The sequence below is a fragment of the Neltuma alba genome, unplaced genomic scaffold (assembly GCF_004799145.2).
Source record: "Neltuma alba isolate B1F8T4 unplaced genomic scaffold, ASM479914v2 tig00002178_pilon, whole genome shotgun sequence".
Taxonomy (NCBI): domain Eukaryota; kingdom Viridiplantae; phylum Streptophyta; class Magnoliopsida; order Fabales; family Fabaceae; genus Neltuma; species Neltuma alba.
The window spans coordinates 295132-316722 of NW_021632769.1; the positions used below are offsets into that span (position 1 = coordinate 295132).

Sequence of the window (21591 nt, forward strand, 5' to 3'; positions counted from 1 at the left end):
GCCTGATATTTTCTTCGAATAATGCCTATAATAAATACTACTTATAATTAACTAATCTGAGAAAATTAAGAAAATTACTAAATTACTTAATTACAACATATATTACATAATCCCTCTAAAACACTTATATAAATTATTAGATTATATAACAATTTACACGTGAGACAAATTAGTTTGAACATAAATGATAAATATAAATATTTTAAAATAATTTAGTGATTTTTTTAATCTTTTTAAATTAGTTAATTAAATCTTATATTAAAAAACAGAGATAGTAATAATTATGATACAACTATCCTATTACATGAGAGATAGTACTCCATCATTCTTGGTCCTTGGTATAAATTACATGATGGGTTATTATGATTCTTTTTTCAAATACTACCGCTATTACAATTTATTAAGAAAAAAACTTGAAGGCCAGAGGAAGTTCTTGAAAATTAGTAAAATTGGAAAAATGTTTCATTTCTCAGAGTTAATTAGTCAACTACATCTCTTTTGATTCTCGTGAGGTAGTGGAAGCATCCTATATTTTAATACAGAGAAAGTACATAAAGAGTCATAAATTCGTTATCATATTTTTTCAAATATAAATATTTTTAATTTATTTTCTTATAAATAAAACTTTCTCAAAGGCTATAAAATCGAATTTCCTGTACTACAGGAAAACGGACTAGATTGACAAATTACGTCAAAATAAAATCGTAACTAGCATAATAGGACTACATGATAAGCAGAGCTTTCAAGTTCAGATAAAATTTTACTGTCATATTTTTCACTAAAAATAATATATGCAGTGAAATCTTTTGTATTATTTATTTAGTGCCCAGTTCTCATTTGTAAATAGCATTTATAATTTTTAGTTAATAAGATTAGATACCATTTATAACAAAATCATATTTAACTCAAATTATAGCAGAAATCAGATTTCCCGAAATCACAGTTAAGGCAGAAACGACTATGCTAGAAACAAAATCCAAGCATGTAGAAAGAAACTATGAACCTGACCGAGTGACACTGATGGGCAGATTGGATCAAACTCTTGTTCCCACACGACTCTTTGATTCAATGTAACTCCCACAAGATGTGGAATCTGTGGTCAAACTAAAACTGGAAAGTGGGAACAAAAGTGCCACAGATGTGCGAGAGTGGGTCCAAAAAATAATTTGTCCTCAACAGGAATTTATCAGAAGCTTAAATCGAAATCTAATTTGATATGCAGAATAAAAAAAATCTGCGAATAAAAAATGCATATTTATCTTAGTTTAAAAAAAAAAGTAACGATGATTGAAAAAATGATTCATTTTCTATCAAGAATACCAAATGAAACACCTTTAATTGCAGAGATATGAGTAATTTCAATAAAGTTTACGATGTAGAGCACCATGCTACTATTTGGCTTTCCGTTTTCCTTTTTCCTTTTCAAAAGGAACAAAGTTAATGCGACCTAATTTCTTAGTTAGCAAGACAAGAGTAATGGAACTTTTGATTAATTCATCGATATACTATTTCAACTCAAAATGAAACTCAGGTAAAAAAAATAAATAAATAACACTAAAATCTCTCAGCCACCAGAAGGAAAAAAAAAAAATCTTAGGAACAGATTTTAGAATGCGGCGGAGGCATAAGTAAGCGACAAGCTTAAGTCCTGTGATAATTTAATTTCAAGGTAATCTAGAGTCAGTCAATGCAGTACTTGTATAGCCAACCAAGAATAATAATCATTAAAGGTTACGACATGAAATCCATCTATGGAGAAGGATGGTGGCCAGTTACCTTGGGAATGATAGGAACATGGCCCTGGATGTGCAAATTTTTCCACTCGAAAAACATTTATTCTTTCCCTCCTTTACTTTGAAAAGTCTATGAGGGCACTAATAAGTGTCCTCTCTGCATCCATTGTCCCTGTAACAATCAAAGATGGTTGGATAATCGAACTTTTGACTAACTCGAGAGTGATTTTGTGCCTATCTGAAACCACTAAAGTGTGAAGTAGTCCTAGATGAGATGTGTGTATCAAATAAAATCAACCAGCCATTCCTCTTTTTGTTGACGGCTACCTCTCATGGCATTTTGCTTTGCTAATAACACCATATAATGGAAGAAAGAAAGCATATTCAGTAAAGTCAAAAATGACAAACTTCTTTCAACCAGGGACACGTAGAAGGCCTTGTGAGACTGCCATTTGTAACTAAGCCCCCCACGCTTGAAACGACAACACAGGTTTTTCCCATCCATATTGAGACGTTTAAACTTTAAACTCAGTGCAAAGCCAAAACACAGCTTCCTAATCTTCAATTACCTTTCAAACAGTACAACCACTATTGAGTCTTGACAAAAGAGAAGTCTCGCCTCCTCTGGAAGTGCCTCTTCTGATAGAGACGTTATAGAATCAATAAACCAAAATGCGTAATCGAACTAGATTTTCCTAATTCAATTGCATAATTGAAGCACCAGTATATCCAGAACTGATCAAAACTTTACAAATGAAATGCGAACAGATTTGACTGTCTCCCAGAATCATGATAAGAACTAAGAAAACAGGTTGATTAAATACCTAAGGGAAAGTTTAAATGACTACGTCATTACAACCTCACTGGCATCTCACTGCATCCTTCATCCGCCACCTATATGCAGTTACAAAAGCCAAGTATGGATCAATTTACTCAAATATCTCCTTCTGTATCAGTATAAAAGATAAGATTCAGAAGGAATATACTCGCCGGCATAAGGCAACACATTTAAAGTATACAGAGTGCTCGTGTTAGGTCGTTATTATAGAAGCATTATGAACTCAGGAATAAAGTCATACAACTCTTAATCACATCAATACATGACAAAAACACCAATAGGCCCACCACTTCTGAAATAAACATTTCCATTCAATCAGCTAGAGAATTCAACTCCTTCATAGGACTCAATATCATCATCTCTAAATATAAAAGAATGAACACAAAGTCATGCATAATAGCTCAATCTCCGAAATCACTTATTAAGAGTGGAAAGAAGAATAAAAAAACCACAATATTTAGAAATAATTAAATGGCTCCAATTTGAACAAATAGAGCCATGTGTCAAAAGTCAAAACAGATTCTTCCAAAACGAACATTAATTTGTCCCTCACCTGCACAACTGGAACCCATGAGGCAATGACAAACACCCAGAATTATGATTCATGGGATTGGAACCACACATTGTTATAGTACAGTCCTGATTCCTGCCATGGAAAAACTATTCCTACTAATGAACAACGGACCAGAGGTTCTTCCATTATTGCAATATGTTTTCTGAAAGAACACCTAGGTTTAGAGTATTCAAATATTAACTTCATCCAGTGTCAGGTAGAATCCAGAAAAAAAAAAAAACCAGTTACAAGTGATAATGGCAAGAAGACCGAAACAAATTAGGAAGAGGACACAGATAGCCGCAGCTCAAACAAGATATTAATTTGTTCTGATCAACACTTCATTTATTCAGGGAAAAATCCTTGCGCTACCTATTTCTGTCCAAATGGTCATGGATTTATTCCATTTCCACTAATTCTCTCCGGCTTTTTGGCTCTCTTAAATTTTCAAGGGAATATTCAAAAATCCTGAGGAGACAATTTCCGATCTGAAATTGAGAAATAAAATTGAAGTTCATGAGATGTAGCATCGTTTAACCACGCTTTGTTTATCTTTTACCATCTTGATAGAGTAACTTCGATTGAAACTACACAGTATAGTGGATAAAAGAGTTAAACCAAACAATCATTTCAAGTTGCAACAGGCATGTCAAAACTACCTTTCATTAATTTTTTCTTTAAAATTATGAAAACCAAGGAAGTAGGGGTACTTCAAGTCCATAACCGAGTAGTATTTCCTACTCAATAGAGTACATGTGTTTGTTGTTTGGTAACAGAACCAGTGATTGACAGTTTCAGAGTGGGCTGCATGCAAAGGGTTCTGACCAGGTGCAATTTCGAGTGTGGTAAGGTTTACGTGCCGAACAGTGCCTTTTCAATGAGCTTATCCATGACATATAATTCTCTCTCTTGATCCTTGGGTTAGATTTAATACACTTAGATATACATGTCGCGTTATATTTCAAGCTCTTTTTTGTTTGACACAGTTTATGTTTCCCAATTTAGAAATTTGCTTTTCGGGCTGTGATATGCATTACAATTTAACTATGCTTGGAATCCCTTTCTTTTTGCGGGCAATACCAGAATATTCTTTGGTCCAATGGAATTGATAAGCCTACATGTCAATAAGTGAAATCAACAAAAAGAGAGTCATATGGAGAGGAGAACTTCTACTCTGAAAGTAAATGCTAATCTCAAAACCTCCTGATGTTGCGTCAGTTATGCTTCAAGGCAGATGAATCGCCATCCAAATTTTGTGAAAAAACTCATGCAGATCCTGCTGAAGAAAACCGATGGGAAAACAAGCTAAATAGAAGTAATGGGAGAAACCGTGATTAAAAAAGAAAAGTAAATGGCAAAGAGAGAAATCGACATTACCTTTTAGTAACACTAGGATTCCAAATCCATGCCAATCTTTTTTGCAATTATGGCCATATTCCGAGGTGACAAGCTTGGATCAAAAATGGGTACTAAGTAGGTTTCCAAAACACTGCCTTGCTCTTGGAGAAACAATAGTCTATCGAGAAGAATTAGGGTTTCCAAAAGAGGCCCCAAAGCAGCTCTGAGAGTCCAATAAGGTCCTACGAGATCCTGTGCATAATTGCTAAACCAATTAGTACCGGATCATTTTCACTTTGCCTAGAATACGGGTTAAATTACATTGAGCTTCAAAAACAATAGCTCCAGCAAAGGAATTTTCTCGATTATAGTCCAACAAGTTGCATTGAATTTCACATAAACATAGAACCAGCACAACCATGTGTTACATAAAATATAAGAATTACACTTCAGATTCTAGACCATCTAAGTACCATAACCCTACAATTTACCATAATCCAATGTGTCAAGTGCAAGAACACAGGTATAAAGATGTACAAAGAAAGAGCTCCCAGAAAAGGATTCCAAATATTCTCCCAAGAAAATTAGAGCACGTCATGGAGTTTGAAAAACTTTATCAAATAATTTGGACACCAGTACATTCATAACTGTTTTCTTTGAAGAACACATGCAACACAGACTTCTTCCAACAATTCCCAGTAGTTTTTGAAATGGTAACAACATGGCCATCACAAATCTACATTGGACTATAGGGGTAATACCACCACCACAATCCCATAATTTGGCTTTGCCCGTTAATTTTACATCCAAACCCCCCATATCTGCATCTTGAGCAATAATTTATTACAGGACCTGAGTCTTTAAGTTCAAATCTTCCCATCTGTGCTGACAAATCCTAACAGTCCCACCATATTGAATATGAAATCTCTCCTTATTTTCTCAAAGAAATTTCCCTCAGAGCTTAAGCAACCTTTTGAACACCAATATTACAAAATGAAAAATGAATAAAATACATCATCAAACTTGACAATTTTGCCCAAAAAAAAAAAAAGCTTGCTTCTTGTCAAATGATAAAGGGATTTCCAACCCGGAAACTCTATTTTTATGGCTACAGAATATCATGAGGCTTCAATTTAGATCCTACCACGAATAAAATTAACAAATTTGACACTTGCAGCTAAAAAAACTATAACAAGCAAAGTACAATCAAATTAACATTAAGAAGAAAATAAGATCCTGCACAAACTAGAAACAAAACCCCAGGTGCATAATGATGACAACAGTATGGCTTATTAGAAGATATTCAGCATAAATTTACATACAGCAAATGGCTCTGCTTCCTTCCATATCTCTTGAAAGTCTATATTATGTGAAGGTCTAATCCCAAGATGTTCTAATCCAGATTCACAGAAGTTCTTGAAAAGTGAATATCCGTCATCAAATTTGGTCTGTTCACATCGAGCTCTTTCATTAAAACTAGCTTGACATGGCAAGGCCTGTATTTCCAATGCAGGGCCCAAAATCCCATCTGCGGCACATTTAGAAAGGTGGCGTCATTTATTAGTGATTTAAATGCTCCATAACAGCATCAGAACTAGTAGGAGTTACAACAACTACGCATATGCATAGAATGCCAAGGGACACACAGAGGTGGTATCAGCTTAATTTAGGAACATCACTCTCTCCTCCCTCTCAATTTTGCAGTGTTCCAAAAAAAATTTGGTATTAGACGTAATGCGAAGAAAAAGGATTTCAAAACGTAAAAATAAGTGGGAACCTCTTGAAAACACAAGATTTCAAAGTACCAGTTTCTGATCCTGCTGGTTCTGTAGCCAGTGATGAAGTAATTTCATTAAGATGCCTTTCAGGCTCAACAGCTCTTCTCTGATGTCTACGGCGCAGAGCTTTCCCTTTACGTCCAATTGATGGAGTATTCATCATAAGTTCAGGATAATATTTAGAAAGAACCTTCAGAATCAAAGTGATATGAATTAGAATAGAGGAGATAGTAGGAACAAAATGAAATATTTATGAAGAACCATTAAAGAGGGAAGCACCATCTGCTGGTTTATAGGAGAACACAAGTAATGAACCAACGCAGAAATCTTTCGTAGCTATTGATAGATGATATGGCATAACCACTCAATAATTTCACACAACAAAATTGCACCATGATTAAAAAAATGTAGGCAAAATGTCAGACAAAACTATAAGCACAGATAGTGTTTAATATCCTTTCTCCGCACCATCAATGTTACCATGGCCAAAAAAATGTCATCTGTATTATTTTACTTTCTCATTTTCTAATAAACAATAAAGCATTGACCCATTAAACACTTTTTTATAAAAGCAATACAAAAAATTAATGCAAAACTTTAAAAAAAAAAATGGAAGCGCCCTTAATGCACCTCAAGAAAGAGTCAAGGGAAAGAGGGTATATTCTGGATACTGGCCATGCAGTTCGTGCGTCTTCACCTATGTGTATTGAGAAAGGTATTATGAGTGGAAGAAAATAGACATTACAGCGTATATTTATCAAACATGTATACATCTTCCACTATAATACATCATATTAATGGATTCCGGCACACTTGAATCAGCTTGTCCTTGTCTCACCTTGATTCGATCAGAAGTTTAGGATTGACAGGCAAGAAAATTTAGATTAAAGCTTCCCATAATTTTTGTACATGGAAGCATTACTGTGTAAGGAGATAAGAAGGGAATGCAACCAGGGAAGGGGAAAAAAAAAAATACAAGGTTAACACTATTCTCTATAACATGTACCAAAACATAGAAAGGGTGGAGAAAAATAAAGGGAGCAACAAAAATTTTATACCACTTGAAAAGCAGCACGAAAAGTATGCAACTCGAAGTTATGAATGCCAGCATCCATTTCCAGGCTCCTCCATCTCTCTGCACTCTGATGGAAACCAATTATGTAGATTAGATGGCCATTGCTAAATTCTTCATTAAGTTTCATCAGCATGACTTTTAATCTTTGGAAAATTGAAAAATAAATAGATAAGTTCACAGAAGCTGAATTCCAGACAATGTCTTGAAAAAGATTAATATAACAGCCACTGCATTGTATATTGAGATTGAGGTCATTCCGGCCTAACTTATTTCAAATAAAAGTGCTTCCATATATCTTTATTTTCCTCCCTCACTTTGGCAAGGCACTTTGCAATGTCTGCTTCTATAATGTAGAAAGAGGTCAGTAGCAAAAAGCTCTTATACCTGGCAAGCAAGATCGCGTGCTCTCTTCCCAAGCCAGGAGCCAGTGGATCTCAGAGCATGACTCATTGGATACCCACACTGAGATCCAGCATCCGAAAACCTTTCTTCAGATAGTAAGTTGTAACAGCAACCAATACTCACCACAGCTTTCACCTCTTTGCACTCTAAAAAAGTCCTAAAAATGAAGCAAGAGGAAAAATTACGATCCTGCAGTCTGTATGAGACCATTGAATCAATGTCGGTAGCTACAAGTCAAGCTGTTAATCATTAGTAGATGGAGAGAACAAAAATAATGAAGTTTGATAGTAAATATAAATACTATAGAAAACTAAATGTTCAGGATAAGGATCAACATAAATAATCAATTATTAACCAAGAATGAAATGACTTTTTGGAGACAAGCTCTCTCAACTCCTTCCTCTAGCTGTAATTGAAATTAAAAAACTTATGCTGTTTCAGTTAATATAATTTATATTTGAAAGAAACAAAAGAGGCTTCAAACCAATTTGTAGCACTCACTTCAGCATTGTGACTGAAAGGTCACCACAGGCATGAAGCCCAGCAAGAACCAATGAAGCTCTTCCATTTGCATATTTGGGACAATAGAGCTTCCCATTATCTGCATGATTTTTATCCCTAGACAACTGGTCATCATCATCTCCACGCAAAGACATTTCAGTCAAGTTTTTCAAAATGTCAGTGGACAATACACGACTTGTAATCGTCTTTGGTCCTTCCAAATCCCGTACACCTGATCTTGAACAAATAAAAAAAAAAATTCAATTACAGAGTATTGTCATTATAATTATAAAGAGCAAAAGCTCTGTAAGAATAACTTTGAACAAGAACTACATGATCATAGTAAAACTGGAATAAATTTTGTAGGAATGCATATATCATCTTAATTGTACTAACCGATTCCTGAAAATATAAACTTATTACATGCAACTACTGCCATGCCAGTAAAGAAAAGCGAGATGACAAATCCAATTTAAATGACACATGTGCTAGGAACTCCTCGCATACAAAATGTCTCCTGATGATGCTATGTATATCTTTAAAGAGCATCCCAGATGCTCCTAGTATAAGAGCATTACAGGAAAAATAAAGGAACACATACGCAGATTTTCTCATCTGAGCTGCATAGTACTTTTTAATTCGTTCTGCTCGCTCATTGGTAACACTTCCATGATGTGAGCATGCATCAATTGCAACAACAGAATGATGGTACTGAAAGGAAAGTACTTGTGCAAGATAACCCTAAAACGAGAATAAAACATAAAAGGAAGAATATATTAATAGACAAAGATCAACAACAATGCAAAATATGAACACAGCTATGAATGTGTTGAAACCTAATTTGTACTGAACTAATACATGGACTTTCATTTTCTATTACATGGGATTTCTTGCTACAACCTTAGGCTTTCAGAGAAGATAGTTGATTCTAATCAAGTAATATTCCCTTGACTCACTTTCCAAGCAATCGAAATATTAAGCCCCTTGTCTACGGGAAAAGCAGTCTACAGGAAAACCCACTCTGCAATGACAAGTTAATAAGTGGGAAGAATATGGTCTTTTAAAAATGTTCTCCATGTCTCACATCCAGCATGTGTGAATCTCCTGACCCTGTATCAGCACTGTGTAGCTCAACAGAGCAGTCCATCCCCGCTACAAGTACATGAACTAGACTCTTTAATATTTTGAAGCTTTGAGGACAGTTTAAAACTAAAACTTTGAGAACAAATAGCTACATGAATACAGTACTTCTAGGTTCTAGAAACCTCTCAATCTGAAATTATAATATGAAGGCCAAGACAAATTAGTCATAAAGGCTGATTTATACTAGAAAACATTGACTTGATGAAACTAAAAACACTTTCCTGAAATATGCATAAAAACATAAGCTAAAGCTAAAACCAAACCTGACCAGCACCAACATCAATGATGGTATGAGCTCTCACACTGTTTGCAATTGAACTAACAACAGCAGAAAGAATTTCTACCTGCATGCGTGAATGTTCTCAATGTTTCACACCAACTTCTATTGAAATCATAAAGAACACAAATCCATCAATCAGTAACCTACTTCATGTTTTTTCTTCAAATTCATTCCCTGAGCAAGAACGCTGTTAAGTGAAGTCATCTGCATGCTAGGTAATATCTGTAACAGCACATAAGACTCTTAACTAAGAAGTTAATTACAAGTATTCTTAGAAGAAAGAATCAGCAAACTTGCAGATCATCTCTTATTCAATCTAATGAAGAGTTTTTCAGTCAAAAAATGACAATGGACTAAAATGTAGCACAACATTTTGTTTCATGGGAGACCTATATCTATTTTGAAAATCGATGGAAGGTTAGTGTAATGTCAATAACTTGGGAGAGATTTGTGTGATTTAACCTAAAATTTGACAAAGAAAACATAAACGGTATGTTTAAGCAATGAATAAACCGGTTGAAATTATTAACGAAAAGCTATTTCATAGTATTCATTGAAACATAATCAACAATACGTAGCACAAATATTGAAACGAGAGGGAAATGCCCGGGTGAAGATCATATACTCTTTGTATGTCTGCTCGTTCTCGATGAAGCACCATAGACTGCAATTTTAGGATGAAAACCTTCAACGAAGTTGGCCAGTGCTCCTGTGATCATGGTATTTATCAAGATGAAATGTCATGAATGAAAAGAAACAGCAGGTTGCAAAAGCAGAGTATAAGGCATCCTTCCAAAGAAGCAAAAAGAAGACAGAAAAGATGCAAGAATACAAAATCATCAATACCATAAAGTTCATATTTCTTGCCATATATCTTTCGAAGAGAAACTATATATAATGATCGTCTGAATAACGTAAAAGCCACCTATATTTTTTGAACCCATGAAAGTGGCGAGAACAAGAACTTCAGTTTAAAATCGGTAGCATTCCCCCCCCCCCCACCCCCAATTAGACAAACCAGATGGCAACAAACCAAGCACAGTGAGACAAAGCCTTTCAATTCTTACTACTCCCAAGACCTCTGTAATGGACCCATTAAAATCAGTCCAGATTTGGAGGACAAGATCAAGGGCTCACTGACACTGCCAAAGAGTCGCGGACGACTTGTTGAATGCACCAAAAAGTTTGCCAGATAATAGAACTGGTTCAAAAACATTTCAATTAAAACTGATTTTCCAAAAGTAAATCAATGTGAAACAAAATCCAATTACACTTGGTATGTCCTAAATTCAGCTTTACATAAGTTTGATATCATATAAACTTAAGTGAATCATTACTGGAAGAGAGAAGCAAGGAAAATATTAGTTTCACCAAAAAGTTGTTATATAAGAAGCAATTTTTCATAGGAAATAGTTTGAATTAATTTTAACTTAATAAGTGGTGGCATAAGAACTAGTCCTCAAATTTAAGCGATTACCAAACACTGTGGCTTTAAAAACGGGGTGATCTGCAGTCTGTACCTGGTTAAGTGGTTTTCAAGACTAAAATAAACGCCCCGAATAAAAGATAACACACAATGCCAGAAGTGCAGGCTTTGTTAAGAAAATATATCTCCCACCTCATTCCCTACCATTATGAAACAAGAGAAGCGGCAAATGGAGGAATTCCTCTACGCGTCTTAGATGATGGTTGCTTGGTTCTCACTCAAAAATAGATGAAAATTAATTCCTCTCAGATAGTTCACATCAAATTGCACAGACTTTTTTCCGCTCAGATGAAGTGTTCAAAGACTAAGCTAACCTTAGTTGTTTTAAGAGGCGAGAAGAAACAAGGTAACAATAACTAACCTGGATTACTCCGGAAGGTATCAGGAGGAGATTTTCAACAGATTCTCTGCGCAGGCAATCAATCCATTCCTTGTCAACATTTTCCCACAGTCTATCCTGAAATATTATTGTAAGCGCAAAGTAGAATGAAATAACAACGAACATTCCATTGTTATCGAATCGGAGAATAAAAACGGTACTTATTGCCTACTCTGAGATGAATTTAACACTACCAGTGTGTTTTTTGGTACAATCAGTAGCTATTATTTCCACATCGATTATACTATCGGTCGTCCAGATCATAAAATTTCACAAGCAACGAGACAAAACCAACAGTGAGCTAGCAAGCTTGCTTCCCATATGAGCCTAATACCATAAACAAAATGCAGTTCCTGCATTTTATCCAGCTAGAGGTTTGTACAAGAAGAAAGAGTAATCCCCGTGACCTTGAAGAAATTGACGACGTGAGCTTTAATTAATAAGGTGTAGGGGGTGATGAAGTCGATGATGGCATGGATCCATGCGAGAGTATCGCTAGCAGTCTGGCACGAATACTTGCACTCCCCAGCCGTCTCCATCGATCTCTCTCGCACGGGAGAGAGGTCCCCGCAGCGTCTCCACGCAATCGAGGCGCGAAAGGAACCTGGAAATCTGGGCGCGTTACGTTTCGGACCGAGCGAATCAATAGGATTCTTATTTCTGTAAATTTTCAATTTTCAATGGATATGGATATGGATTCAAATTTAATGCTATTTGAATTTTTTTAACAAAATATTTTATTAAATCTAAAATAAATCCACTTACCTTTGCATGTAATGATATTGCTGCTGATACACCTAGTATGAATTTTTATACATATTATTTTATATAGAAAAATATAATATGTCTGGGTCAGTTATGCTAATTGTGTCAGGTTAAGAATTTGAGTCATATCATTTAGATTTACGGACATCATTGGTATTTGGTACAACTCACATTTAAGGGGTGTTTAGATAGAAACCAAACCATGGTTTCAGAAGTGCTTTTACGGATTACGAAATAAATATTTGGAGGAGGTTATCTCGTTTTGCGGAAAAGTAATTCTGAAACCTAAGTTTTGGTTTTGCCGAAACCCCCTAAATTAAATTTTGACAATGAAATAACACAATATAGAATGTCAAGTCCTAAAGTTCATGCTTAGCAAGCGATAGAGAGCAAATTAAAAATATTTGTTTAATTAATTAATACTATCTCTGGTTTTTAATATAAAACTTCGTTTGATTTTTATTTTGATCCTAATTATAAGACCTCAATTCACTTTATCTCTTATATTTATGTATTTTTTTCAAAGTGGTCCCTCTAATAATGGTAGTTTTAACTAATAAATTTGGTTAGTAAGGATATTTTAGGAAAAACAACACATATTTATTACAAATAACTAACGTAAGTTATTTTCGTAGTCTCCTCATATTAGTCAAGTAATTCTTATAATTGGGACAGGAGGTAGTATAATATTTTTTTTAAATATAATAATCATCTTTTTTAGTTTTCTCTTTCTCCCCCACTTGATTATGATTAAGAGATATCAATAAAATTAATTTTAAAAAATTAATAAATATATAAAATACATCCTACATATAAGGCTAACATCAACTCTTAAATTAAATCATGCACTAAAAACTGGAAGAGTAATATCCTTCAATATTTATAGAGATAAGATAATTAATTTATAGAGATTTTAAAAAAATAATTAATTATTTATAATAAATATATGCTATTTTTAAAAAATACCTATCCATAATAAAAATTCCTTTGTAAGCGCAATTAGTGGGATAAGGTTAAAAATTATTCCAAAAATAAGATGATCCATGTTACATAAATATGTTTATGTTACTTTTCTTTAGGGAAAGAGGGAAAAGTAAAAGGCAAAGAAACAAGGGTATAGAAAGAATGAGAGATGACTGGTCAGCAAAGGGGATTCGCATAATGAGGATGTTTCGAGGTGTGAAAGCCGTGAGTCGAGGTTTGCAGGTAGAACGGCAGCTTCCTAATTAACTGTCTCATGAATGTGTGGATAGCTATCATGATCGTTTTCATGTGCGCAGACCACGCAGACACTAGCGCCCACAAATATCAAGAAAAAGAAAAGTACAGTCAAAAAGAAAATTTCAGAAGATTTTTTTTATTTTTATAAATAATTAAATCAAAATTTTAAAAATAATTTTACAACATATAAAATAAAGATTAAAAATTTTTTATCTCAAATTACATAAAAGTATTTTTTTTTTAAAACACAGTCACTTGTCTTTGCAAAATTTATAACACAAAAGTATGCTGATATGCCAAACTTGCTATGAAATAGGATGTGGTTTCAGAAGGATTCACTTTGGTTTGGTTTCGAGTAAAAACTAAATTCCAAGATGCATTTATAACTGACTCATTTTTTATTGAATGAATGTGTAGATATTTCAGTTTGATCAAATATCGATCAAGCTTGTAACGCTAGGTTGTTTGTATCTGTCTCTTTAAATAGGAAAAATAAGCTCCATGATTTTTTTAATAAATGATTTTCGCTTGATAGCCGCCAAAACAATCATTATAGCACTTCTCAACGTAAAAATAAACATACATTAAATACGCTGAAAATAAAGAGAGAGCTTGGGTAACTCGACTGAAATCCAACTCTATGTTTTCGCAATTGTTTTAATGAATGAAAAACCACTTAAAAAAACTTGTTTCCGATAAAACAAACACTACAACAAAATTAAATCAAAGCAATACTGGCAAAGAAACAAGTCAAGTCGATTCATAACTAATAAATAACATAAAATCTCTTGTCTATTTTCCCTTTTTAATTATTATCACATATACTACTTCTGGTTCTTGATATAAGACCTTATTTAACTTTTATTTTAATCCTAAATATAAGACCTTAATCCACTTTGTCTTTCATGTTTATGTACTTTTTCCAAAGTAGTCATTCTAATAATGATAGTTTTAAACAACATTGATTAGCAAAGATATTTTAAAAAAAAATATCTATTTATTATAAATAACTAGTTTATTTTTTAATTTTTCAAATCAGTCAATTAGCTTTTATAATTATAATCAGTAGCCTATATATACATCTGCGTGTGTATCATCCACTTGCGCTGTGATCAATCTCGAAACATATCTGTTTTCTATTGTCTATTTCCGCTTTTCAATATATTGTGTATCATTTTCGATCATTGTTATTTCTCCATCTGTGTTCTTCAATTTATTCACATGCAAGCCGACCAACTATCTCCAGCCCTATCCTGTACTTGAACAGCTAAAAAAATGCAACAAAAAATTAAAAAACCACAAAAGTCCCACATTGAAATGACAAGAAAGATTCAGAGAGATAAACATCAAATCAAATTGAAGTAATCATTCAAACGGATTGAAACTAGCTAGTAATTGGTATGGATGATTCAAGAGGAATGATCAATTTTTGTCTAGAAAAAGTTTTAAAGGTGTTTGGGCTTGGGACGAAGAAAAGGAACTGGATATAATTATCAATTGTTGTGACTCAGTCATTATTTGCAAAGTGGAGAAGAAGCTATAAATTTAGTGACAAAAAGCTGTCGGTATAGTGTCTACTAAATGCTGGCTAAAAGGCAAAGATATCTTTGCTTTATTGCTGTTTCTTGGCTTCATAGGTATCATCATATCCGCTTGTCTCCAAACCTATATATATTATTCAGGACATGCTACTTCTTAAATACTGTTCACTTATGCTTCCTTTTTTTTTTTTTTGCTTTATGCTAAAAAAAAATAATTTGACATTGATTAATTTGGGGTTTAGGTCCAGTAAGGTAAAATTACAAAATGAAAATACCTTTTCAAGTGAACCTATTTTATCGTTAGATATATGTGTCTTTTAGTTAAGAGATAATTCGACACCTTAATTTATCAATAAAATTTTGAAATCAGCTAAACTTAGTTCCTGTTAGTTTTTCAAATAAACATTTCATATAACTGCATGCTAGACTTTTTTCCCCCCTAAAGTCGAGCCTCAATTTAAATAATTTATATTAGTTGGGTCTCTAAGGCTTCCAGCATTGTTTTAATTTTTTAAGCTTTTTCATAAGAGTTGTATTTTTTAAAATGCACACGACTTTTCTTTTGCCAACCATGAGAAATCAACGTTATTGTAAATAGAATCCTAATTTCTTACCAAATCTGTGATCGATAATCAAATTGAAAATGGAGTTATAATCAATTATACTCTTTCCATTCTAAATGTAAGATTCATTTTATAGTATAAATTACATTGCAAAAAAAATCTTATATTTAAAATAAAAAAATAATTTTAAAGTTCAACTACGTACAAAGATGCAAAATGCAAAAAATAGTGTTTAGTTGTCTATCATAAAACCAAGATAAAACTCATTTTATATATTTATCCCATACACCATACATCATAATCGAAAAGCCGCTCTTTTAAAGCCTCAACATTGTTATTCCAGACAAACTCTAAATCATGCCGTACCTAAATGCAATTAGATCAATTCACCAAGCACAAAAAAGGGAATTTCATGTTACTAACATACGGTCAATTTAGCTTTTGAATTCAGAAGAACAATGAGAAATTTGATCAGCAAGGAAGAGATTTTATATTCATACCTTGCGGCAATCATATTGTTATTTTAACATGTTAAAAAGTTGTAAAGAACTTCAAAATTATGCATAGTCATAGCTGCTAGTTTAAACCAAATAATTAAAATACGAAAGACCTTCACCCCAAAGCTGGGGAATTAAAAAATTGATTTGATCCCAACCCTGATCCTAAATCCCGAACCATTAATAAGCTCAAGGGCTTTTATAAGGTTATTCTGATGCGATAATTAAGAAAGAAAACTTAAACGGAAAAAATAAAATAAAATACGCAAGCTAAAATTTTACGTGCGATGCTGCACAAGAAGATAAAAACCCCCCTTTTTTCTGCAAGGAAAATAAAAAATCCCTTAATCACTCGCTAATCATAGGTGCTAATTTTTACACATGTTCCTGATTAATTGTTAAAATTGTAGGACCTATTTTTTGAATAGTAATATTTGAAGGTGTAAAAATCCTGACATTTAATTAAAGATAAAATTCAAAAGAAAAATATTTTTTAACTATTTGCAAGTAATGAATTGGCTTTTATAATCAAGGATGCAAGCGAGTATTACTAACGGATAAGTTGTCTCCAAATATATAAATAAACATTGGAACGCTATGCCTGCTAAGTGACATGTTCGGAGCCTCTCTTCTTTCCTTCCCATCTTCTTCCTTTCTCTCCCTTTCAACCATTAAATTAACATTTTAATAGTTCAGATTTAAATCTTTTTAAAATTATTATTAAAATTAAATTATAAAAATAAATAAATTATAAATTAAAAAATATATTAAAATTTAGAATAAAAAATTAAAATCTAAATCGTTAAAATATATTAATTTAATGATTAGAAAGAGGAGAGAGGAGGTTCCAAACCCGCAAGAGACCTCTCTTAATGTCGTTTTTGTTACTTTTTAAATATACTGCACACTAATAACTTGATAAATAGGGAAGATTTTGTTTAATTAATTACTAAATCTTTGCCTGAAACCCTTAGCATTTAACATTGGACAATAAAGGAAGAATAATAATCCCACCTTTTGTTTTTTTGACCTGAATAATTTTACTTTTTAAAGGAGGAGGAAAAAGTGTGAAGAGAGAGACACCTGGCCCTAGGTTGTAGCTAGGCTAACGAAGCAAGCTAGCTTCGCCACTGTTATATAAGTAGCTCATCATACTGCCATGGCAGACCCCAGCGCAGTAAACACTGAATGCTGAACTGTATGCCCTCTACCATCAAACCCTAGCGTTGTCTCCCCAGCGCAACCGCACCGCGCTAGATCCCTCCTAGTAACGGTAACACTGTCTCCCTCTGCTACGCCCTCCCTAGCTTCGCTTTGGGTGCGGCCCTCTTCTTCATCCTCCTCCTCATCTTCTTTGGAGTTTCGAGAGTTTTCGGTATTAGTACATGATCCTTAGTAATGGCTTCGGCTTGTGTCAACAACATCGGAGTGTCACCGGAGAACTTCCCTGACTGTCCGCCGGCGAAGTTCCCGTCGTACGGATGGTTGAGCCCCCGAGTTTCATTCAGCCGGGAGTCACGAGAAGGCGGTAACTCGGGGAAGATTCCTGGGGTGATATCAGAGCATTCCGCGGAGAAGCCTTTGGATCCGCCTGACAAGCCAGATCCGGAACCTTTCGCCGGAGATTTCGAGTTTCGGCTTGAAGATCCAGTTGCCATGCTCCCGGCTGATGAGCTTTTCTCGGATGGAAAGCTCGTGCCCCTTCAACTTTCTGCGGTTAAACCTTCTTCCACGAACGAGTCGACTTTGCCGGAGGCCAGGTTGTCGGAGCGGCCAAGGCTGGACGCGTTGCCGATATTTCAAGTACGGACCCTTACTTGTTCTCGCCCAAGGCTCCGAGATGTTCGAGTCGCTGGAAGGAGCTTCTGGGACTAAAGAAGTTGTATCAAAATTCTAATGCTGTTAAGAGCGAGATGCAGAAAGCCGCTTCGACTTCTTATACTAACAAATCGTTTAAGCATCTTCTTCACAGAAGCTCGAGGTCGTCTACTTCCAATTTAGACAACGCTTCTCTGAGTCTTCCATTGCTGAAGGACTTGGACTGCGAATCTGTATCGATTTCTTCTCGGCTTTCTCTTTCGTCTTCATCCTCTGGTCACGACCACGAAGACCTCTCGAGCCTGTCGGTCGATTCAGACAAGCCAAACACGAACCCGATATCCCTTCATCGTAACCCGAATCCAGCTCAACCAAAAATGAGATTCGTGAAGCGAAGGGCAGGCCCAATTGATAATAACCAGAGACCATTGGTGGATCATCCGCCATGTAGTCGGGTCGGGAGGAGCCCCATACGCCGAGCTCCAGGGGAATCCGGTGGGGTTGGCAGCAGGGGAGTGTCCGTGGACAGCCCTAGAATGAATTCGTCTGGGAAAGTAGTGTTTCAGAGCTTGGAACGAAGCTCGAGTAGCCCCAGTAGCTTCAATGGTGGACCCAGGTTCAAGCACAGAGGAATGGAGCGATCGTACTCGGCCAATGTGAGGGTAACTCCGGTTCTGAATGTTCCTGTTTGTTCACTGAGAGGATCATCAAAATCCGGTTCGGTATTTGGGTTCGGTCAACTTTTCTCTTCCCCTCAGAAGAAAGAAGGCGCAGGCAGTGGTGGAAACAAGGGCCACCAATACAGCAACAGTAGGCACCGTTGTGATCGTAATTAACTCGCTAGTTATGAAACACCGTAACGGCGTTGAGAAGAGAGGGTAACATTTGGGCTGTTTTTCTTTGTTCACCCTACAGATTTCTGTTCATTATCTGAATCTTGAATCAATGAAAATATTGCAGTTCATTGTTAATTGGGATTAACCTGCTCTTTTTTTAATCTTTAGAAATCATGTAAATATTTGGGTAGATTTGGATGTTCTTGAATGATAGCAGCGAATATGACGATCCAGTTCTTGTTTCCAACTAGTTGAGCTTTGGGCTCTGGCTGCTTTTTGTTATCTTGTGACCAGAAAGTCATGGAATCTCTCTGATTTCTGCTTCTCTTTGGCCTTTTTCATCCCCCCGTATTTATAAAATTGTTTTGCTTTTTTAAAGATCTGCATCATGTTGAGCTTATCTGCTCCTGTCGGCTTCTCCCTTTTCTTTATGATTTATTTAATTTGTTGTTTATACTGAGTAAGTCTGGGAAATGGTGCTAAAATTCAAAGATATCAGAGGCGCAAGCTTTGCTGAGTTGTTTTTGGTATTGCACGTCAGACTGATCCCCAACCTTGCTGTCTATTTTTATATTATCCGCCCTATTTTGTGGGTTTGAACTAAACATAAATATTTCGTTTATTATTGCTAAACGACAACTCAATATTTAGCCGTTTTGAAACAGATGCGTCTTGTGATGTTAATGGTGGGGGTTACTCTCACCTGAGTGGTTGGATAATGGTGGTCCTCATCTGACTCCACAGTGACTCTCTACAGAGGATTCAATTGGGGTGGGACAAGTTTCTCAATCACAATGTGTACTTTGAATGAGGACATGCCCTTAAGTATTAAGTCACATATGGGATTACCATTCCCTGATGAACTTGTTTTTCACATGATATGACTTCTGGTTTTCCCTTTCTATACATCCAAGACTTTAATGGCTGGGTGAACGACATTTACAAATTTGGTTATCTCTGTCTTTAGGATTTGTTTGATAAATTTGCTCTTTCAATATTGAAGTGAACAAGATTTCAGACAAGATGACCCAAACCACGGGTCCCTTCGCAAATTTGTTCTGGTGGGTCCATTTCCTCTTTGTTGCTAGCAAAATTAATATTTGATAGTTGCATAATTGGAGAATGCTCCGAGTCCGGTGCCTTTTGGCCCCTTTATTTTATTTTACTTCATTTATTTAATGGGTGATCCCACAAGTTTTATTTCCGTAGTACTTTGGGCATGCCAGAGTCATGGGTGTGGGTACGGAGGGGCTGGAATTCGGTGCTCTATTGTTGATTTTTTTTTTTTAAAAAGTAATTTCAATTTAATTCATTCTCAAAGAAAGATGATATAATGTGATTTTTAATCGTTCTCCAAAGAGAGTATACTATAGTAGTACTTTTGATTTTTCGTGATATTAGTTAATCTAAATACACGATTTTATTTTTTAGGTATACAATTTGATTTTTTGTTAATTTTTTTAATACCTCCAAACATTAGAATCCACTCGGTGTAACATCTTATTGAATTCAAGGAAAAAGTGTAACATCTATTCCATAAAAATTAAAAAAAAAGTATAACATCTATTCCATAAAATTAAAAAAAAAAAAGTGTAACGTCTTATTCTTTCCATGAAAGGATCCACTCGGTAGACAAGATGGTGATATTACACCACTATTTGATTTAATAAAAGCCTATCCGAAATGTCCCGCCAGATTCATCGGCAAAAAGAAAAACGTCGTCCAAATTTCAAGTTTACATGAATTCACGAAGATGATTTGAAATCAAATTACGCGACAAAAATGGTGAGTAACACACAACCTTAAATCTTAAAATAGTAGTAGTATAAAATAATTAGGAGTGCTTCATATGTAAGGGCGCTATGATACTGTGAAAATATATTATAAAACATAAATCTGGAAAATGAATTGACAGCAAATGAGCACTGTGTATGAATAATGGCGAGAAAATTGGATTTCAAAAAAAAAAGAAGAAGAGAAAACTGGTAAATAATACTTTCTTTGTACTTTTTTATAAACAACATAAGATTTCATTATGTAAATCAAAGAATTAGTTAAAGATAATAAACAGATAAAAATTGAAAGTTTTTTTTTTAAATACCTTTATTTATGGGGAAGAAAGAGTATAATAAAGAGAATAAAAAATTACTATAATAAAAAGAATTATGAAAGAGAGAAAATATGTGATCAAAAGAGACGTGAGTTGAAAAATGAGATAATAAATATATTAAATATTAAAATAAGTAATTAATGGAATAAAATAAGAAAATTGTTACAAAAATTTAAAATAATTATAAATGTTATTTATATTTAAGGACAAAAAGAAAATGATTGTTGTTTGTAAAAAGAAGCGGGTGAGTAACTTATATTTAGCTTTGAACAATCTAAGGGGTTGTTTGGCAACTTCCAAACCATGGTTTCAGAAAACTTTTCTGTAAAACGAGACAAATTCCTTCACATATTTACTTCGTAAACCGTAAAGACACTTCTGAAACTATGATTTGGTTTCTATCCAAACATCCCCTAAAAAGAATATGTGATCAAAAGAGATGGTGGATTGAGAAATGGGATAATAAATACTACCTTCGGTTCTTAATATAAGACATTATTTAACTTTTATTTTGATCCTAAATATAAGACCCCAATCCATTTTATCTATCGTGTTTATGCATTTTTTTTCAAAGTATTCTTTCTAATAATAGTAGTTTTAACTAATATACTTGATTAGCAATGATATTTTAGGAAAGACAACACATATTTATTACAAATAACTAATTTAACTTTTTTAATCTCCTCAAATTAGTCAACTAACTCTTATAATTATGACCATAGATAGTATATTAA

At 34.4% G+C, this 21591-nt stretch overlaps 2 protein-coding genes and 1 non-coding gene across 17 annotated transcripts; 2 read left to right on the forward strand and 1 right to left on the reverse strand.

Moving 5' to 3' along the window:
* Nucleotides 1-1483: 1483 nt before the first annotated feature.
* On the reverse strand, nt 1484-12116 carry LOC114719380 (protein RRNAD1). 15 transcript variants are annotated; one of them, XM_028904956.1, is made up of 15 exons: nt 11914-12116; nt 11489-11584; nt 10267-10350; nt 9789-9863; nt 9625-9705; nt 8820-8959; nt 8219-8455; nt 7700-7874; nt 7299-7382; nt 6268-6430; nt 5785-5990; nt 4502-4714; nt 4325-4403; nt 2558-2627; nt 1484-1905 (listed from the first exon to the last, which is right to left on the reverse strand). In XM_028904956.1, the coding sequence occupies exons 1-12, from the start codon at nt 12043-12045 to the stop codon at nt 4514-4516; spliced, it is 1674 nt and encodes a 557-aa protein (XP_028760789.1). In that variant the 5' UTR covers nt 12046-12116; the 3' UTR covers nt 1484-1905; nt 2558-2627; nt 4325-4403; nt 4502-4513. The 15 variants fall into 15 exon arrangements, with proteins under 15 accessions (XP_028760789.1, XP_028760783.1, XP_028760759.1 ...); XM_028904950.1 differs by having other exon boundaries at nt 2558-3217; XM_028904926.1 differs by having other exon boundaries at nt 2558-3612.
* A 5073-nt stretch (nt 12117-17189) lies between these two features.
* Nucleotides 17190-19626, forward strand: LOC114719462 (uncharacterized). The gene is given in 2 exon segments (XM_028904977.1): nt 17190-17861; nt 17864-19626. Coding segments are annotated over 2 exon segments (1254 nt in total). The 5' UTR covers nt 17190-17491; the 3' UTR covers nt 18748-19626.
* LOC114719777 (small nucleolar RNA Z122) lies at nt 19213-19300 on the forward strand. Its single transcript, XR_003737936.1, has one exon. It is a non-coding gene; the product is annotated as a small nucleolar RNA Z122 (small nucleolar RNA).
* Nucleotides 19627-21591: the final 1965 nt, after the last annotated feature.

Bases quoted from the DNA above. Each gene is read 5' to 3' on its own strand.
- LOC114719380 (XM_028904868.1), bottom strand. From the start codon at position 12,045: ATGGAGACGGCTGGGGAGTGCAAGTATTCGTGCCAGACTGCTAGCGAT. The intron at 11,585-11,913 runs GTCACGGGGATT...ATAATATTTCAG, and splicing joins ACGTCGTCAATTTCTTCAAG to GATAGACTGTGGGAAAATGT. The intron at 5,991-6,267 runs GTACTTTGAAAT...AATGTGCCGCAG, and splicing joins ACCAGCAGGATCAGAAACTG to ATGGGATTTTGGGCCCTGCA.